General features: G+C 35.1%; 1 protein-coding gene across 1 annotated transcript in view; it reads right to left on the reverse strand.

The window, feature by feature from the left end:
- Positions 1-1,385: 1,385 nt before the first annotated feature.
- Positions 1,386-17,990, reverse strand: part of LRRIQ3 (leucine rich repeats and IQ motif containing 3) — a 131,453-nt gene continuing 114,848 nt past the window's right edge. Inside the window, exons 7-8 of the mRNA XM_006178318.3 lie at positions 7,941-8,670; positions 1,386-2,335 (exon numbers count right to left, since the gene is read on the reverse strand). Of these exons, the coding sequence (XP_006178380.2) occupies positions 2,179-2,335; positions 7,941-8,670 (887 nt within the window). The 3' untranslated portion in view covers positions 1,386-2,178. The remainder of the gene's footprint in view (positions 2,336-7,940; positions 8,671-17,990) is intronic.

Here is a 17,990-nt window from a genome sequence, read left to right on the forward strand (position 1 = left end):
GCAGACAGAATCTGGGGGCTTCATAATTAATAAGATGTGGGGTAAGAGAAAAAAGTCAAGGATATATTCTAAACTTTAAAAGGGGAAACTATTTAGATGGTTATAAAACTATAGGAGTTTGGGAATATAGAAAGAGAAGCAAGATTGGAAAGGGAGATAAATAGTAAAAAATAATAATACCAATAATTTTAATGTATAACTTTAAAAATATTTTAGGCCTCAAAATACAGGTATCTAGCATCCATTTGGGAATATTGGGAGATACATTAAAACTAAAGATATAACTTAGAGATACAGATTTTTGACTCTTCAAAACATAAACACTGGAAGCAAAGGTCATGAGATTGACCTGGGATAGCACATAAATAGGAAAAGAGAGCTATGAACCAAAGAAGCACCGTGTGTAATATAATATCTGCCTCGGTACAAAGAAATAGAAATACAGAGATGAGTGAAATAGTCTTTGCCTTCAAGAAACTGACAGTTGGGTGGAAATAATCAAGGAAATTATCGATTACCTATTGTGTGATAAAGGCTATGAAAAATCCATATATGGAATGGGAACACAGAGGAAGGGAAACAAATATTCAATAAATGTATTGATCGAATGAAGTGAATTATGTTCAAATACATCATACAAAAATTCTACAGTTCCTTGATGGTGTCCCTCAGCTCTTAGCTGACAAATCCTCCTGTAACTATACAGAAAAGACTTCTGCCTCCACTACCACACACTTACCTTTACTAAGTGCTTACACCATGGAAGGCACTGTGCTGCTTTTTGTGTTTTTCTCATTCAAGTCTCATAATACTACTATACGACATGGATTATTATTTTCATTAAATCTCAAAAAGATGTATTATTTCCAAATACAGAACAGAAAAATGGGTAACAGAGAGATTATCTAATTTGTTATGGAAAACTACATCTGTCACACTGTTACCACTTCACAGTACCCTCCTTTGTTCTTTTTGAAGAGTAATTAGAAATACCAATATGACTTGCTCATTAGTTCTCTGCAAATTAACAGGAACAAAAAAAAAAGAGCTAGTGCTGTGGATTTAAATAGACAGACATTATTTTACAGAAAAGTAGGAAAATCCTACTAGCCTTCTTTAGTCATCCAGCTTAGAAACACAATGAATAACTGCTACTGTAAAATACTTAATTTTTGGAAGTTTACAACAGACTAATAAAATTAGAGAATTTTAAAAGGGAGCACTTTAAAAAACCTGTATCTGTAACTGATGAGTGCTAAAGAGAAATTATGAATGGCATTAGCGACGCTGAATTAAGTGAGCATGTCATAGTAACTGTGAGACACATCTTTCTAGATATATGAAAATACATGGAAAACTGACTACAATTTCACAAAGGCTTTTCATATCTTTTTATATTGTTCTTTATTTTTCCAATTTTACACTATGAATATTAAATAGACTTAAAATAGACACATACCATTTCTGTGTACTTTATGATCACAATTACACAAGTATATGCATCCTTTTTCTGTCTCTATCTCTTCTCTCTGTCCCCAGATTTATGTAAAAGGCAAACACATCAAAACTAAATATATAAATATCTCACAGTCTCCAAGGAAGTTAATGAGAATGTTTAATTTTCCTTTCATATTTTAAATTTTCTGAATTTTATAGGAACATGAGTCACTGATATAATGCTGAAGCCCTTATTTTGAAAAAAGAAATTCAGAAATTGTTTTAGCCAAATAAACAGGAAATATAATTAAATATATGAAAGCAAGTAATGAAACTAATCAAAGAACACAGTGTGTTAATAAAAGTCAACAGCTGGGCAGAAATTACTATGCTAAGGTTGCCAGAGAAACTGAAAATTGCTTACAAATTGCTGTACTCAAAATATCAAATATAAGCTATGCCTATGAAATATTTCCTGCCATAAATTAAATCAGTTTTAACTGTTCCTTGGATTTCTGGCTATATAAGGAAACTCTGGGTGAGTGAAGTCAACTTGACTTAAGTTAAATTATGACCAAGAAGAGAAACATTTTAATTATTCTTTATATTTTTAGAAGATTTATATACAAAGCCATCTTGTATCATAGAGTATTTCTTCTTTCATGGTATTATTTCTAAGTCCTGTAATTAAAAATAATGACCATAATTCAAAATGACCATAGAATGTGATCTGGTATCAGTTCACTGTGTCATTCCACTGGGAACTTTAAAGCCTAAATTAGTTTTCACAGTTGCAGCTCTTGTTTTTGCATCTTGAAATCTTTCACAAGCTTTTTGAAAAGCAATCATATCATTGACAAATTTTTCTTCACAGTGTCTTTTATGTATTTCCTGAGCCCTAAGAAGAAAAAAGAAAGGTAACAGAATGAGAAATTTTTAAATGGTTAAAACCATAACAATCAATCTGATTGTTAATGACAGTTAGATGTCTTCAAAATAGACAATACACAAATGAGAAAAAAGAACTCCACTTATTGCATAAAATTTTATTATATCATTCAATAATATTCATATTGGGCTAGTATTTCTAAGATTTCTATTAGCTATAACAGAATTTTTACAAACTCTGGCTTAGATTTCCAAAGAAGCTTCTAAACCAAACTATGTTATGGTTTGCAGAACTTTTACTTAAGCCTCACTAAATCCAAGCTCTTTCTAATACTCTATTATGGACTGAACTATGTGTCCCACAAATTCATATGTTGTAAGTACTAAATCACAGTGCCTCAGAACGTGAGTACATTTGGAAAAGGGCCTTTAAGAGGTGTCCTTATAAGAAGAGGAAGAGATCCCAAGGATGCGCACACGCAGAACAAAGGCCACGTGAGGACACAGGGAAGAGGCAGCCATCTTCAAGCCAAGGAGAGAGGCCTCAGGGAAACCAAACCTGACAACACCTCGATCTTGGACTTCCAGCCTCCAAAACTGTAGGAAAATAAATTTCTGTTGTTTAAGCCACTTGGTCTGTTGTATTTTGTTATGGCAGCACTAGAAGACAGCAGCACTAACACAGACTCCTAATAAGTTAGAGGAAGGTGAACCAGGCTACTCTGTCAACTCTGGGAAATGCCATGGGACTTAGGAGAATTCATTCATTATCCTCACTCATTCAAGAGTTACGTATTGTAATGCTTGGCACTATCCCTGGATTCTGGAAACATAAAGATTAATATGGCACAACATAAATGTGAGATGCTTCTAGAAAGTAAGAGAGAAATAAAGGTATATGAATACATAAATGAAATATGATAGTACCATAATGAAAGCAACATGTAACAAGACAGAGTAAGGCATGGCAAACAAATTAGTAAATATAAGCTGGTGAACAGCATGACGGAAGACAAGAAAGACTTCAGAGTTGAAATAATCCTTGAATTTACTCTTGAAACACGTATTTTTCAGGCAGAAAGTGAAGGGACGAACATTTTTTTGTGCATGTTTGTTTATATAACATGAGCAGCTAAAATAAAGGGTGAGAGGGTAGTAGAGCTCGGTACGCTTGGAGAAGTGACAACACTCTGTCTTGGTCATACAGTCTGGTAAGAATAGTGGAGCGAAGAAGTCCAGAGAAACAGACATAGACCAGATCATGGAGCCCTTATTTAGGGGTATGCAGAAACACGGACTTGGGGAGTGGGAGAGAGGCCTAAGTCTAGAAAGTCTGCAACTTATTGACTATGTGATTTTGTACAAGTTACTTAAGTTCTGTCCACTTTACTTTCTTCATCTTTAAAAATGGAATAACCCAACTTCTAGGGTTTAGTAAAGGACTAAATGAGTTAATACTTTTAAAATCCTCAGAGGAGTACCTAGCACTTAATAATTTATTTTATTTAATGGATAATACTGACATTCATCAGGATAGGAAATGTAGGAAGAGCAGCCAGATGGGGAGAAAGATTAGAGTTCTGTTTTAGTAGTATCGAGTTTAAAGAACCTGACTATCCATATGGTGATGCCCATGGAGTTGGATATAGAGAAACAATGGCTTTTGGTACACATAGTGAAGCTATGTTGCTTGGGTTTGAAACTGACATCTGCAAACCTACTGATTGATTCTGGGCAAGTTGTTTAAGATCTATATGCATCATTTCTTCATCTTCAAGGAGGAATAATCCAACTCATAGGGTTTAACAAGGAGTAAATGAGCTAATACATTTAAAATCCTTAGAGGAAGGCCAGTATTTAATAATCACTCAATAAAAATTAGCTACAACTATTTTGAAAATCTGGAGCTTTGGAGAGTAGCCACAACTGGACATGTAGCAGAGTAGAAGTCATGGCACATGTATTTAATGGTACTAATTACATCTAAGAAACGTACTGAAACAGCCTCCTGCAGATAACAATTATAAACTATGGGCCAAATGTAAAAAAATATATTTAAAAGAATTAAAGAACAAAAATCGTAATAACCTATTATATTTACATATAGGAGAATGAAACAATTGGAAAATAAAGTTAAGAAAGAAATTCCATTTATAATACCATCAAAAAACATGAACACTTTGACATAAGTTTAATAAAAAAATATGCAAGGCCTATACATGAAAATGATAAAATATTGCTGAAAAAATTAAAGAAGACTTAAATTAATGGAGAGTTATACCATGTTCAAGGGCTGGAAGACAGTATTATTAAGATGTTAGTTCTCCCCAGATTTATCTATAGATTCAATGCAATTCTACTTAATATGCCAAGAGCCTTCTGGGTAGAAATTAACATTTAATTTGTTTTAAAATACATATAATTAGATTAACATTTATTTTAAATGCATTTTAGGTAATTTGAATGTGTTAAAATTTAAATTTATATGGAAATGCAAAGACACTGGAATAACCAAAGAGATCTTAGGAAAGGAAAAACAAACTTAGAGTCTATATTTTCCTATTGCTGTGTAACAAATTACCATAAAATGTATTGGTTTCAAACAACAACCATTTGTTATCTAATAATTTCCGTGGGTCAAAAGTCCAGGCACCTCATAATTCAGCTGGGTTTTCTGCTCAGGTTCTCACAAGACTGAAATCAAGATGTCAACTGAGTCTATGGTTCTTATACAGGTCTTGAGGTCCTCTTTCCAAGATTCCTGGTCATTATCAGAATTCACGTCCTTCTCTCTTTCTACATGGCTCCCTCCATCTTTAAGTTAGCAATGGCATGTCAAATCTTTCTCCTACTTTGAATCTTTCTTTCTCTTCTGCCTCTGCATTTAGAGGCTCATGTGATACACTGAGTCCACCTGAATAATGCAGAATAATCTCCCTATTTTAAAGACAGTAAATTAGTACCCTCAATTAGATGTACAGAGTCCCTTTGCCACAAAAGGTAGCATATGCATAAATGTAGTATTGATGGGACTAAGGGCAGGCTTCCCCAAGATGTGCCACTCTGGTATGCAGATTATTTTGAGCTGAAAATAATCTAGGCCCAAAAGAACCTTTGAACATACCCTTTACTGCCTAAAAGAATTTAAAATAGGAGGCCTGTCCCAGGAAGAAGCTATCACCATAGAGAACTATAGTAAAGTATTAGGTGTGGTAGACAGGGAGGAACCTAGCAAAGTCCATTTAATCAAAGTCCTTTCTGTGCCTCATTGTCTTTAGATGGCCCAGTAAACATTTTTTACTGAACAGTAACTCTTTAAATCTTCCTGTAAATTACCTTCCCCTTGAAGCCTTAGATTCCTACATTCTTCTCCTTAGTCCAGCGTATGTATACACCTCACCTTGCCTTTGGAATTCTTCATACTTATTTGGGTTCCCCATGAACATGTAATATATTTGATTTTCTCCTGTTAATCTGCCTTATGCCATTTTAATTGACAGCCAAAAGAACTAAGAGGGGAAAGAGGGAAAATTTCCCCTACCCACAGTACCTTATCATATTCATAGAGATTGATCAGAGCATGGTATCTTCTTGGGGGCCATAATTCTGCCTAGTGCAGAGGTCTTACATTACCAGTTTCAAGGCTTACTAAGGGCATAAGTAGAATGATTATTAGCATTTAAAAGAAAAATGGGAACCTAATCCTGAGACAGTAGACAAGGAAATGAGGATAAATACAGGATGTGTATAATTACACACACACACACATATATATATACAAGTATATACATATATATACACATAAAGTTGAACAAATTCAAGCTTGAAGGCCTAAAATTATTCTGGGATAAAGTAACTTGCTGAGAAGGAGAGGTCAGAGGTGGTGTTTGGATAGGAAGATGATGTAATTGGGTAACTATCTGAGATGCCAGATCTTCCATGCTAAATGATACTCTACTTCAAAATGGACATGGTGCTGCTCTGCCCTGAGCAGGATCATCACTTTTTTAGAGTATAGACAAGAATATTTGGGAAACTTATGACAAGCTTTTACCTGATACATATCTTCTTCCATTTCCAATTCTGTAATTCAATCTTAAATACCCCTGTGGGTATTTTGTCAACTTCCTAAACTAGAGCTTCATGGTTCCCCTTTCTTCATTCATTCTTATTCCAGAGCAGGATCAGGGAGCTATATTCTCAGCAATGACTTCACTAGTTATTAAAATTCATCAGAATGCTTTTAGGTGAAGCGTTTGATACGTTAACAAAGAATCAACTGGCAGAGAAAGAACTGAAAATCTCTGAAGTCACTAGACAGAATTTACCTTTCTGAGTCAAAGCTCTTTTCTGCACATTGATATTTAATTTTATTTGAAAACATTTACAATAGAACTCAATAGTGCCTTTTAGGATATACTGCTGACATAACCAAAACATCGCCTTACTCCTGTGCACTTTCAAGGATGATATCTTTGCAGCAGCTTACAAGAGGAGATAATTTAGTTAAGATACATTAGGAAGCTCCCTTGACTCTGTACACCTTACAAATTAATGATGGCCAGACATTGAATTTGCTGTAATAAAACTAAGCTGATTAAATTTCTTTAACATTGATTTGCACTAGATGTGTATTTTGATATACCTGACTAGCTTTCACTATCTTTTCCAAAATATATTTTTTATCAAGTTACAAAAAAGTTTCCAAAATCTCTCTCTCTCACACACTCACACAAACACAAACACATACAGACACACACAAAGTACCCATTAAGAAAAATGTTTCTCAATTTTGGAGGAGAAAAACATAAAATATTTTTATACCTAAAAGGATATTTTATAAAGTACCTTAGTAAGTAGTTTAAAAATTGCTTATAACTAGAAAAAAGCAAATACTTTCTTATTTTACACTTTTCTCTAGTACAAACTATTTTTCAAATAATGGTATTTTAAAATGTAAATGAAATAAGCAGTTACAATGACCTCTTAAGTATTTCTATATGAGCCCTAAACATATGTATTCATAGTTTGGCCACTTAAAGTATCACCTGGATAAAACTGTAGCTGATAAGCTTCAACCTAATATCAGAAAAAAAGTGTATGAAAGACACACGTGAGGGAAAAAATGGGTAAAAAAAACCCAAAAAACAAAAAACTACTGGCAGTCCTGTCTAGTGCATTCTTCAGATTTATCTGTGTCTTTCAATGTCTTTGAGCTATTTCACAACTCTGTAAGTTGAGCAAGAGGGGGATGAGCCAACCTCTAGAAACCTATCAATGGAGAAGACAGCGACTTAGATCTGTGTTACAACCTTACCCTTGTTTACTCTGCTTTTCCTGGTAAACTCTCATGGTTGGTTCCCACCCTCGACATCTCCTTTTGTCTTTAGCTAAATATGGGACTTAAGGCATGGCTGCAGCTGTTTTGGAGAGTTATTCAGTTTGCCTGGGTCTCGTCCATGTATAGATGTTATTTAATTTTGTTTGGTTTTCTCCTGTTCATTTGTCTCTTGTCAACTTAATTCTTAAACCAGCCAGGAGAACCTAGAGGGGAGAGGGAAATTTCTTCCTCCCTGATGTCTTAAAAGCTTCTATTGTATCAAAACTGTACCTACCTAATTTCCTTCATTTGTTTACGCAAATCCTTTTGATACTTCTCAGTTTTCAGTTTTTGCTGAACGATCAGACGTTTCTCTTTTAAGACATCCTTCTTCTTCCCTAATCTTTCAATTTTAGTGATTCCTTTGATCAAAAGAGTGCGCTCATTACTTAAGTTTTGAATTAATAAACGGTCTTTAGCCCTTTGCTTCTTTTCTTCCAGAAATAGAGCTCTCCTCTCTTTAACTTTCTCAAGGTAGTTGGATCTGTCCTGCCAAAGTCGTCGTAAACCATCCTGAATTGTCTCATTATCTTTTGCACTTAGTTTTTGCGTAGCATGTATTTTATTATTTAAATTTTCTTGAACAGCTAATCTAACTCTTTCTTGGGCCACTTGGGCCATGCTTACAGCTGTTACTTTATTTTTATGGCTTTCTTGCTTCTTTTGTTCTGAGCAATATTTTTCACTATCATGGAGCGCGTGGAATTTCATACCAGCTCTTTGTGTTGTAAAAAACTCTCTTCTTACACTTCTCTCCAACAGCATGTCTTTTTTTCTAATTACTGGTTTTTGATGAGTGGTAGGAAATGGCTGGGCATATGCAGGAAAATAATCTCGTTGCTTCTCATTCAATACTGCAGCATACTTCAGTGAATCTGCAGTGTGTATGGGTAGTTTGAACGCCGATATCCTAAAACTGACATCTGATTCTTCATCCTCAATTTCATCTTCAGTCTCTTTCTGACCTACATCACATAGCAGACAAACATAATCCATTATACAAGCGCTAAGCACAGTTTATTTTCTGTCCCAATTGTTTTGAAAGCTACATTAATAAAGTTGACAAGAAACTGTTATTTACTTTATTAAGAAGCATTTTTCCCAATTGATGTTCTTTTTCAATTTGTGATGTAAGTGATTTCGGAGAGAAAAATCATTACTGAAACATTTTAACAAAGAAATGCACTGATTTCTATATTTCCTGTATTATCTCTCATAATTATTTAACTTGCACTGACTTAATAGCAGCATTTTATCTTAAACTTAGTACTTAATCATATACATTATTTTTACACAAAGTTATTATATCATATTGGCAAAGGATTTTGTAATCCACTTTACCTTATTTTTCTTAACTCGGGTGAAAACTAAGAGCTGCCATCAAAATTGCTTCTCCCTTCATTGGACACACAATTGTAGAAACTAAATCTCTCAGCCTCCTTTGCTACTAATGTGTGGCCATGAGCCTAAGTCTTCTCTAGGACAGTGTAGGCAGAAGCAATGTGTGTCATTTCCAAGGCTATTAATAAACAAATGTGCCTCCTCTTTCTTCTTCTGACCCACCATACAGAAAGGAGGATAGATCCCTAGAAGGTGGTAGATCTACATGGTAGATGGACTCTGGCTCCCTGAATCACTACTTGAAAAAGTGCTCACTGACCAGGATTATCCAACTTGGACTCTTATGGAAGCCAGAAATAAATGGCATTTATGCTTAATTTTTATATATATTTATATATATATGGGTCTATTTGTTGTCAGGGCCAACTTAACTAATATAATAACTTGAATCACATTATTGTTCATTATTTAGTTTCTTACAAACCTGTTGATGAGTTTAGGATCAGGTTGCAAAAAACAGGTTAAAAAATACGCTTATTAATCTTCATATAAGATGTTTCCCATGTTTGATTGATTCCCTTTCTCAATTAAAATTGTACCTCTGAGGGGTATAGTTCCATGGTAGAGTGCTTGCTTAGCATGTACAAGGTCCTGGGTTCAATTTCTAGTACCTCCATATAAATAAATAAATACATAAACCTAATTACCTCCCCCAAAAAAGAAAAAAAATAAAATAAAATAAAATTGTATCCCTGCTAACTCTAGTCTACGAAGATTTTATATTTTCTAATAGAAGATCCTCTTAAAGTCTTTTTATATCAAATGCCAAATCTGATGATACCATTTCTGGAAGGTAAGGTGGCCATGAAGAAGGGCAGGGCCTGTGGCCTAGTCTGGCAGTAGGAAAGAAGTATAAAGGCAGGATTTCCACCAGAGGCTGCAGGAATATTAACGTTAGAAAAGGAAGCAGAGTCTAGAGCTAAGTAGAAAGCCAAGGCTAGCAAGTGAAAGGGTAATCCACTAGGATACAAAGCCAAAGTGTCCAGAAATAAGTATGAAGAGGTTGAGTCCAAAGCAAGGCACTAGAGACTCAGAGGGACAAAAGCCAGAGTTTCAAGTCTAGAGGAGGCAGGGTGTGACATAGGAAAACTATCTTTTAGAAAAAGTACTCTTTTGGGTAAATTTGACTTTTCGTATAAACCTTGACATGGGAAAGCTGGCCAAGAATAAAAGATCAGGGATAGAAAACAAAACTCTAAAAAGTTCCTAAAGTTTCTGGTCACTGATTCTGATTTGTGTGGAGTGGAGTTTCCCCATACCACCAAGCAATGCTCTGACACCAGCTGGGTGTCCTACAATTCAGTTTAATTCTTACACTATCCATCTGAAGATAGGATCAGGTCCCACTGGTTAAGAGCTGAGTCCTACCAGGCTGCCGCCCTCTTCCTGTTCTGAGACCAGTTGTAAGTCCATCTTATCACATGTGCTTCTGACCAACCGGCAGTAGATTGGAAGTTCCACTGAACCCCTCTTTGGTTTCAATTAATTTGCTAGAGTAGCAGCTCACAGAACTCAGAGAAGCATTTTACTTACTGTATTACTGGTTTTTATAAAAGGATGTAACTCAGGAACAAGAGGAAAGAGATGCACAGGGCAAGGGTTTGGGAAGAGGGAGAAGCTTTCATGTTCTCTCTCTAAACACACTACTTTCCCAGGATCTCCATATGTTCACAAACACGGAAGCTCTCTGAGCCCAGTCCTTTGGGGTTTTTATGGAGGCTTCATTACATAAACACAACTGATGAAATAACTGGCCATTGACAACTAAACTCAATGTCCAGCTCCTCTTCCTTCCCCGGAGGACATGCATGTGATTAAAAGTTCCAACTCTCTAATCACCTGGTTGGTTCACCTGGAAACCAGCTCCTTAGGTGTGGTCAAAAAGTCACCTCACTAACATAACAAAAGACATCTTTGCTGCTCTGCTCCCACCATTTAGGAAGTTATGAGCTCTATGTCAGAACTGGGGGCTAAGACCAAGTATATTTTTCCTGTTACAAATCACAGTATCACAGTTACCAGTATACATACGTCTGCTCCTTAACAGTGTAATATAAGTAAGTCTTGCCTCTTTGTTTGAAACTGGAAGCTCTTATAAGACAGAAGCTGTACTTTATTGTATGTACTAAACATAATTACTTTGTGGCTGATGATTGACATTGCTCTCAGTGGTTGGCTGAACATAATTCCTTTAGCATTTTTTTTTTAAAACTTCCCAGTTTCCTATTTTGCTTAGATATCACTCACTGCTATACAATTCATCTTTCTAAGTTAGGATTCTAATCATGTCATGCCTTCCACTGAAACAAAGGAAAACAAAACATTCACGGTTCTTCACCTCTAAGCCTAGGATCCTATAGTATAGGAAAAAAGCTTCATTTCCACCCCCATACACGCGCTACATCTTTCCATCTTTGGGCCTTTGCTTATGTTATTTTACATTTTGCCAAGGATGTTCTTTTCCCTAGCTACATATATTCAAATTCTATCCATTTTTCAAGGTCTTTTCACTTGTCATCTCTCTTTATTCTTTAAGCAAGAGTTAATATATTTTCAAAATCCTCATACCAGTCCCTCCTGTATAGAATTTACCACGCTCCGTTTATAGTAAAGCTCCATGTAGTAATTCTTAGCTATAAGAGCAAACTAGGTATCATCTCCTTAGCAGTAGGGATCATGCTGTTGCTGTTGTTGATCCTCCATTCCCAGCAATTTGCAGAGAGTAGAGTTTTTGTTTGTTTGTTTTTAAGTGGGGCAGAGGACTTAACTAAATAGTAAATGCCAATGTGTATATTAGTCGGATGGATGAGCAGATGAATGGAAGGGTGAATCTGTTGCTCAAGATCAGTAACTCTTGTGCAGTGGCGAAAGCCTAACATCTGGAGACGACTTGGCTGGATCTGAACCTGGTTCTCCCACTTGCTGTGTGGTCTAGGCAAGTTACTTAATTGTCTGGGCTTTAGTCTGATCACTGTGGATAGATACAATAATACCCAACTTACGCATTCTGACAGGATTAAATGAGTTAATGAAATGCAAAAAGACTGACAAGTTACACAATATGTAATTATTAAAACACTGCTTGACAAAGAGTAAGAATGATATGTTATTTATTATTTTTTCATTATATTTGATATGGAAAACAAGGAATTTATCTTATCTCTTTAATTCTGTCAATGGCCTAGTGCTCAAATAGCCACATCATTTAGTGGTAAGTGGGGAAAGCACGGCAAAGAACTTTGATCACACTCCTCAGCATCCACTGGAAAGTATATCACAGAACACACAGAAAAGCCTTCTTTGTATGCATATTTTGTTTAAAGACTTTACAATTCATCTCATTCATTACAGTAAAAATAGAAGCCAAGTGACGGAAGAGCTCTCATATTTCCGTAACCAAATTTATAAAATTGTTTGTATGTTCATACATCTTATTCTACCCTGACACAATGAAGGAAGCATCCTTTCTTTCAGCAGAAGCCAAATTCTTCACATGTGCTTTGGCCCCATCTCCCTTTAGCTTTGCTTCTGCAATTATCTTAACTTTCTCCTTTATCATCCACTCTTTAGTGAATCATTCACAGCCATGTTTAAACCACCATAACTACCTCTCCCACCACCAGTGCAGGCACCACAACATTCCCTTGACCCTCAATGCTCTCTAGCTACCATTTCATTTTTCCTGTTCAATTTTAGAGTAAAAGCTATTGACAGAGTTGTCTCCCTGTACTATGCCCTTTTCTTCACTGTCTATTAATTTTTCTATTTTCTATCAATCTTTCACTTAGATATAGATTTCAACTATACTGTTCCCCCCAATTGCTGAAACTGTCCCTACCAAAAGCTTCTGTGGTGATAAATACAAAGGACACTTTTTTTCTGTTTTAATCTTTCTTGAACTCTCAATGGCATTTAACACACCTGATTATTTCTGCTGGAAATCTTTTCTTTTTTTTTTTTTTTCTGATTTTCAGATTCTCTAAATCTCCCATGATATCCTGAAGATATCTCTTTTTTCCCTACATTGTCTAAAGCTCTCCTGATTTTCCTTCCAGCTTTCTGATTGCTTCTTTGTAGTTTCACTTGCAGGCTCTTTCTTTTCACCAAATCTCTTAGTTGTTGAGGACTTGATACCAGGTCCCTTCTACCCCCCTCTCTCTACTTTCTCTTCTTAAATGAATCATGCTCACAGCTTTAAATATCAATCTCTATGATAATAACTCTCATATTTATCATTTCCACTTTGAAGTCTTATATATTTTCAAACTTGGCAAATTCAAAACCAAGATCTTATTTGCTACCAGTAATCAATCCCCTCTAAAATCAGCCCTCCCTATTTTAACAAATAACCCCCAATAACTTAGTCTTACTGTGTCAATTTTACCAAGTAGTCCTGTACATTTTACCTCAAAAATGAAGCTCAAATTAACTGATTTTTTCCTCCATTTCCCTGCTATCCCTCTACTTCAGGCTTCTGTCAACTCTTACTTTGATTATTTGCAATGTATCTTTAAGTAGTCTCTGCATTTGCCAAGACACAAGTGATCAAGCCAAAGTAATCTCTTAAAACTGTGTCTTATAAAGATCTACAGCTTATGTATGTCCTCATGATAAAATTCAAATTCCTTGCCGTAGTCTACAAAGCCTTGCATGCTTTTATAGTTGTTTACTTACCCAATACAATTTTCCAACTACTTCTAACTGCATTTATGATGCTACAGCCAAGATATAAATGATTTGCTGCGTAATTTCCAGGCACAATTTTTGAGTGACAAAACTATATATAAATGACGAAAATAAGGTCAGCTCCTTTGGTCACAGTTTAATAAGGGAAAGTTCAATTTGACTTAGTTGAATAAATATGTGGGTATCTACAATGAACCAGGGTCTTCAAAAAATAAAAATAGTGCTGCCTCTCAAGAATCCTATGGTCTAAAGAAAGATATTGTAAGTCTAGTAGGGAAAGCAAATGGGTAATGCAGATATCCTTAAAATACTATGGCAAATGTTACAATAGAAGTATACATAGAGAACCTTAGAATCATAGAAGAAAGATATTTCAGCCCATCTGGCTCAGGTAGATGATTGTCAGCAAGTTCTGGGGAAGGTTAACAACTGGGTTTATTCTTAAGGAGGGATGTTGTTTTCGTATCTGTATCATTATAAGGCCCATGTTTTGGTTATGTGAGAAAATGTAATGAATTTAAGAAATGTGTGGCTAAAAGAACAGGAAACAAGGCACTCTCTGGAAAAAGAAAAGAATTTCATAATCAAAGATGCAGATGTGAAAAAAGAACAATATGTGAAATTTGGTTTTATAAAATATAAAGTCAGCAGCTGGTATCAGCAGTTAGTGGCTAGAAATGTCCAGTAAGCAGGGACATACATGAGCAGAATCTAAATATTGAAAGAGACGGCAAATCTGGAGATAAACACTTTGAAGCCAACAGCACAGAATTTTAGGAATAATTATTAGTATAGTTAAGAAAAGACAAGAGAACTAAGGAGGGAATCTTGGGGAATCAATGTTTATTATGTCCACAATAGGTAAGCCAAACATTAAGAAAAAAAAATCTGTGGCAATAGCCTTTTGACATGTAAGTCTCTAAAGAAATCACTATTATGTAAAGGGAACGAGTTATGTACATACTTTGGTTTGCCATGGAAAGTCCCAGTTTATGCCCATTGTCCTGATAAGTTTTATTAACAGTAAGCATTAACAGTCTCAGAAGTGACCCAGTTTGTAAATTATATGGCCATCTGGGCTTTAGGGACACTGCCCAATAATAGACAAGAAGTGGGAGAGAAACACTGAACTGTCTGCATTGTTCTAAGTGAAATAAAGGTCTTAGTACAATGCCCAAGACTTGGTAGATTTATAATAAATGCTTTTGTTAAAACTTAGGTTAAGAGATCCCCAAGGCTCTATGAAAGTTGAAACTCTGCCTATTTTAGTCATCACTCATACTAAGCAATTTAAAGAATGTCTGGTGCATGACAGTCTTTCAGTAAATATGTGTCTACAGAATATATTTTCTAGAAAGAGCTAAGCCAATTCAAGGACACTCTCCAGTGTGGATGCTGGGCTGCTGATAATAAACTTGGACTTTCTCCTCATTATTTGCTCCCTCAGTTTCCTCCCTGTATTCCCCACACTCCCATTATTCCCTTTAAGAATCCTATACTTAAAATAGTTACAACTTCCAAACAGGACTCATACACTTCTACCTCTTATCTTTGGCTCATGCTGTTCCCATTTGTTTGAAAGGCCTCATTTGCATCAACACCTATAAAAAGATTATTCATCTTGAATAACACAAATGCTGTCATTTATTGAGCCCTTACCATGTGGTAGCTACTGGAGTATATATGTATTTACCATTTACTTTAATATTGATGATTTTATAAGATAGATATTATTGACCACTAATCATAACAACACAGCTAATATTTACTAAATATTTGCTATATGTCAATTTGTTCTGAGTACTTTAAACAAATTATCTCATTTAGTCCTCTCAACAATCTTACAAAGTAAATACTATACTATTTTTAACCCCATTTTCAGATAAAGACACTGAAGAAATTGTCAATATGCTAGGGTAAGATCTTAAAATCTGGCTAATATCTGGCAAAAAAAAAAAGCTTGAGGACTCTGGAGGATGAACAAAAGAAAGTATATTTTAATGGTGCGTTAGGACAAAAATATCAACACTCCTACAAAAGAATCCAGAGAATTACAGCACAACATTCACAAAGCCAACAACATAAACCAAAACACATAATATGAATAAAAATTACACCACGAAAGATAGCACTTTACATACAATTCAGAACTCACACCACAATACATGCCATTTAGGCTTCTGTTTTCTGTATCCTCTGTGAAGTGGGAAAATATTAAGCAGATTGTGCAAAATTAAAGATTTATATTATAATCTCAGGAGAAAATAATTATATAATGTAAAGAGGTTTGACTAAAAATCCACAGACAAAATAGATTATAAAAAGTATTTGAATAATTAAGAAAAAAATAGGAAAAAAGAAACAGAGAAACAAAAACTGAGAACAGACACAAAACAGAGCAGAAAACAAATAAAATGTTCCTGATCTAACAGGAGTAATGTCCTTAAAAGAGAGACATAAAAGAAATCGCTTTCTCCATCCTTCCTTGCACACACACTAAAAAAGGCCACGTGAGCACAGAGAAAGATGGTTGGCAGCTACAAGCCAGAATGAGAGGCCCGAGTAGACACAGATCGTGCTGAGGGGTGGAGGCTTCCAAATTCAGACTATAGTCATCCTTCCATATCCACAGGAAATCGGGTCCAGGACCACCTGTGCATACTAAAATCCACAGATGCTCAAGTCCCTTACATAAAATGGTGTGGTACTTGCATATAATCTATGCACATCATCCCGTATACTTCAAATCATCTGTAGATTACTTAAAATACCTAATACAATGTAAATGCTATGTAAATAGCTGCCTGTGAGTAGCAAAGTCAAGTTTCGTTTTTTGAAACTTTCTGGAATATTTTTTTTTAATATCTTCACTCTAACTGGTGAAATTTGTGGATGTGGAACCCACAAATATGGATGGCCAACTATACACATACATCAGATACTTCAATCCATCTTTTGATTGATAGACATGTTTAAGGCTATTCCGCCTAGAAGCAGAATGGCTTCTCTTCTGTAAATTAGTTTCATCACAGTTTTGAAATATAGAATGATACAAAAATTAAGTTAGATTTGAAGTCCATTTACATTTTCACACACACACACACAATCAGGTTTATATCTGTCAACGAAAGAAATGGGAAAATAAATTCTTGCATCAAATGTTTCAACTACTGAGAGTATCTGAATCACTATAAAAAGTTTTATATTTTTAGCAGTTTTTCAGCCTAAGTTACTTATTACTGGAGACTATTAAGACTTAAAAGTGATACTCATTAAAACTTGGTGTATTAGTTACCTATTGCTACCTAACAAATTACTCTAACAAATACAGGTTTTAAAACAATAAATATTTATTATTTCACAGTTTCTTTGGGTTAAAAATGCAAGAGTAGCTTAACTGGGTGGTTGTAGCTCAAGTGCTCCAGTGATATTACAGTCAAGGTGTCAGCCAGGGTAGCAGGCATCCAGGCTTGACTGGAGTTGGAGGATTCAGTTCCTGTTCATTCACATCACTGTTGACAAACAATCTCAGCTTCTTACTGGCTGCTGGCAGAAGGCCTTTCAGAGCAACTGCTTGGTATACATATAAATGGCCTTCTGATATGGCAGCTGATTTTCCCCAGATCAAGTGTTCTAACAGAGAGAGCCCAGAGCAGGATACAGTATCTTTTGTGATGGAGACTTGTGAGTCACATATAATCTCCTTTGTCACATTCTATTCATTATACGTAAGTCACTAAGTCCACCCCACAAAAGGAGGAGAATTAGGCCTACACTTTTAGAAGGTAAGAGGATCAAAGGATTTGTGGACATATTTTAAAAATTACTGCATCTGATATAAGTATTTTATACTCATAGACTTCAAGCTCAAGTCCATCAATGGAATAGTTTTAAAGATATTATATATAAGTTTTATATAAATTCAATATTTGATATCTAATAATTTAATTTTATTTTTATTACTGTAATTAGATAATATAAATGGAATATAGTTTCTGCTAATTACAAACTCTCTCATTTAGCTCAGCAATTTCACAAATTTTATTACTATTGATTTGTGCCATGACAGAAAGCACTGACTTACAGCAGTGAGACAAAATCTGCTCATGCAATTTGTGAAGAATTCTGCTTGTGCTATAGTGGTCTATCTTAACTCTTTCAGTAAGTCTTTGTTTTTGGAGGATAGGGGAATATGTCT

The sequence above is a fragment of the Camelus ferus genome, chromosome 13, assembly GCF_009834535.1.
Source record: "Camelus ferus isolate YT-003-E chromosome 13, BCGSAC_Cfer_1.0, whole genome shotgun sequence".
NCBI lineage: Eukaryota > Metazoa > Chordata > Mammalia > Artiodactyla > Camelidae > Camelus > Camelus ferus.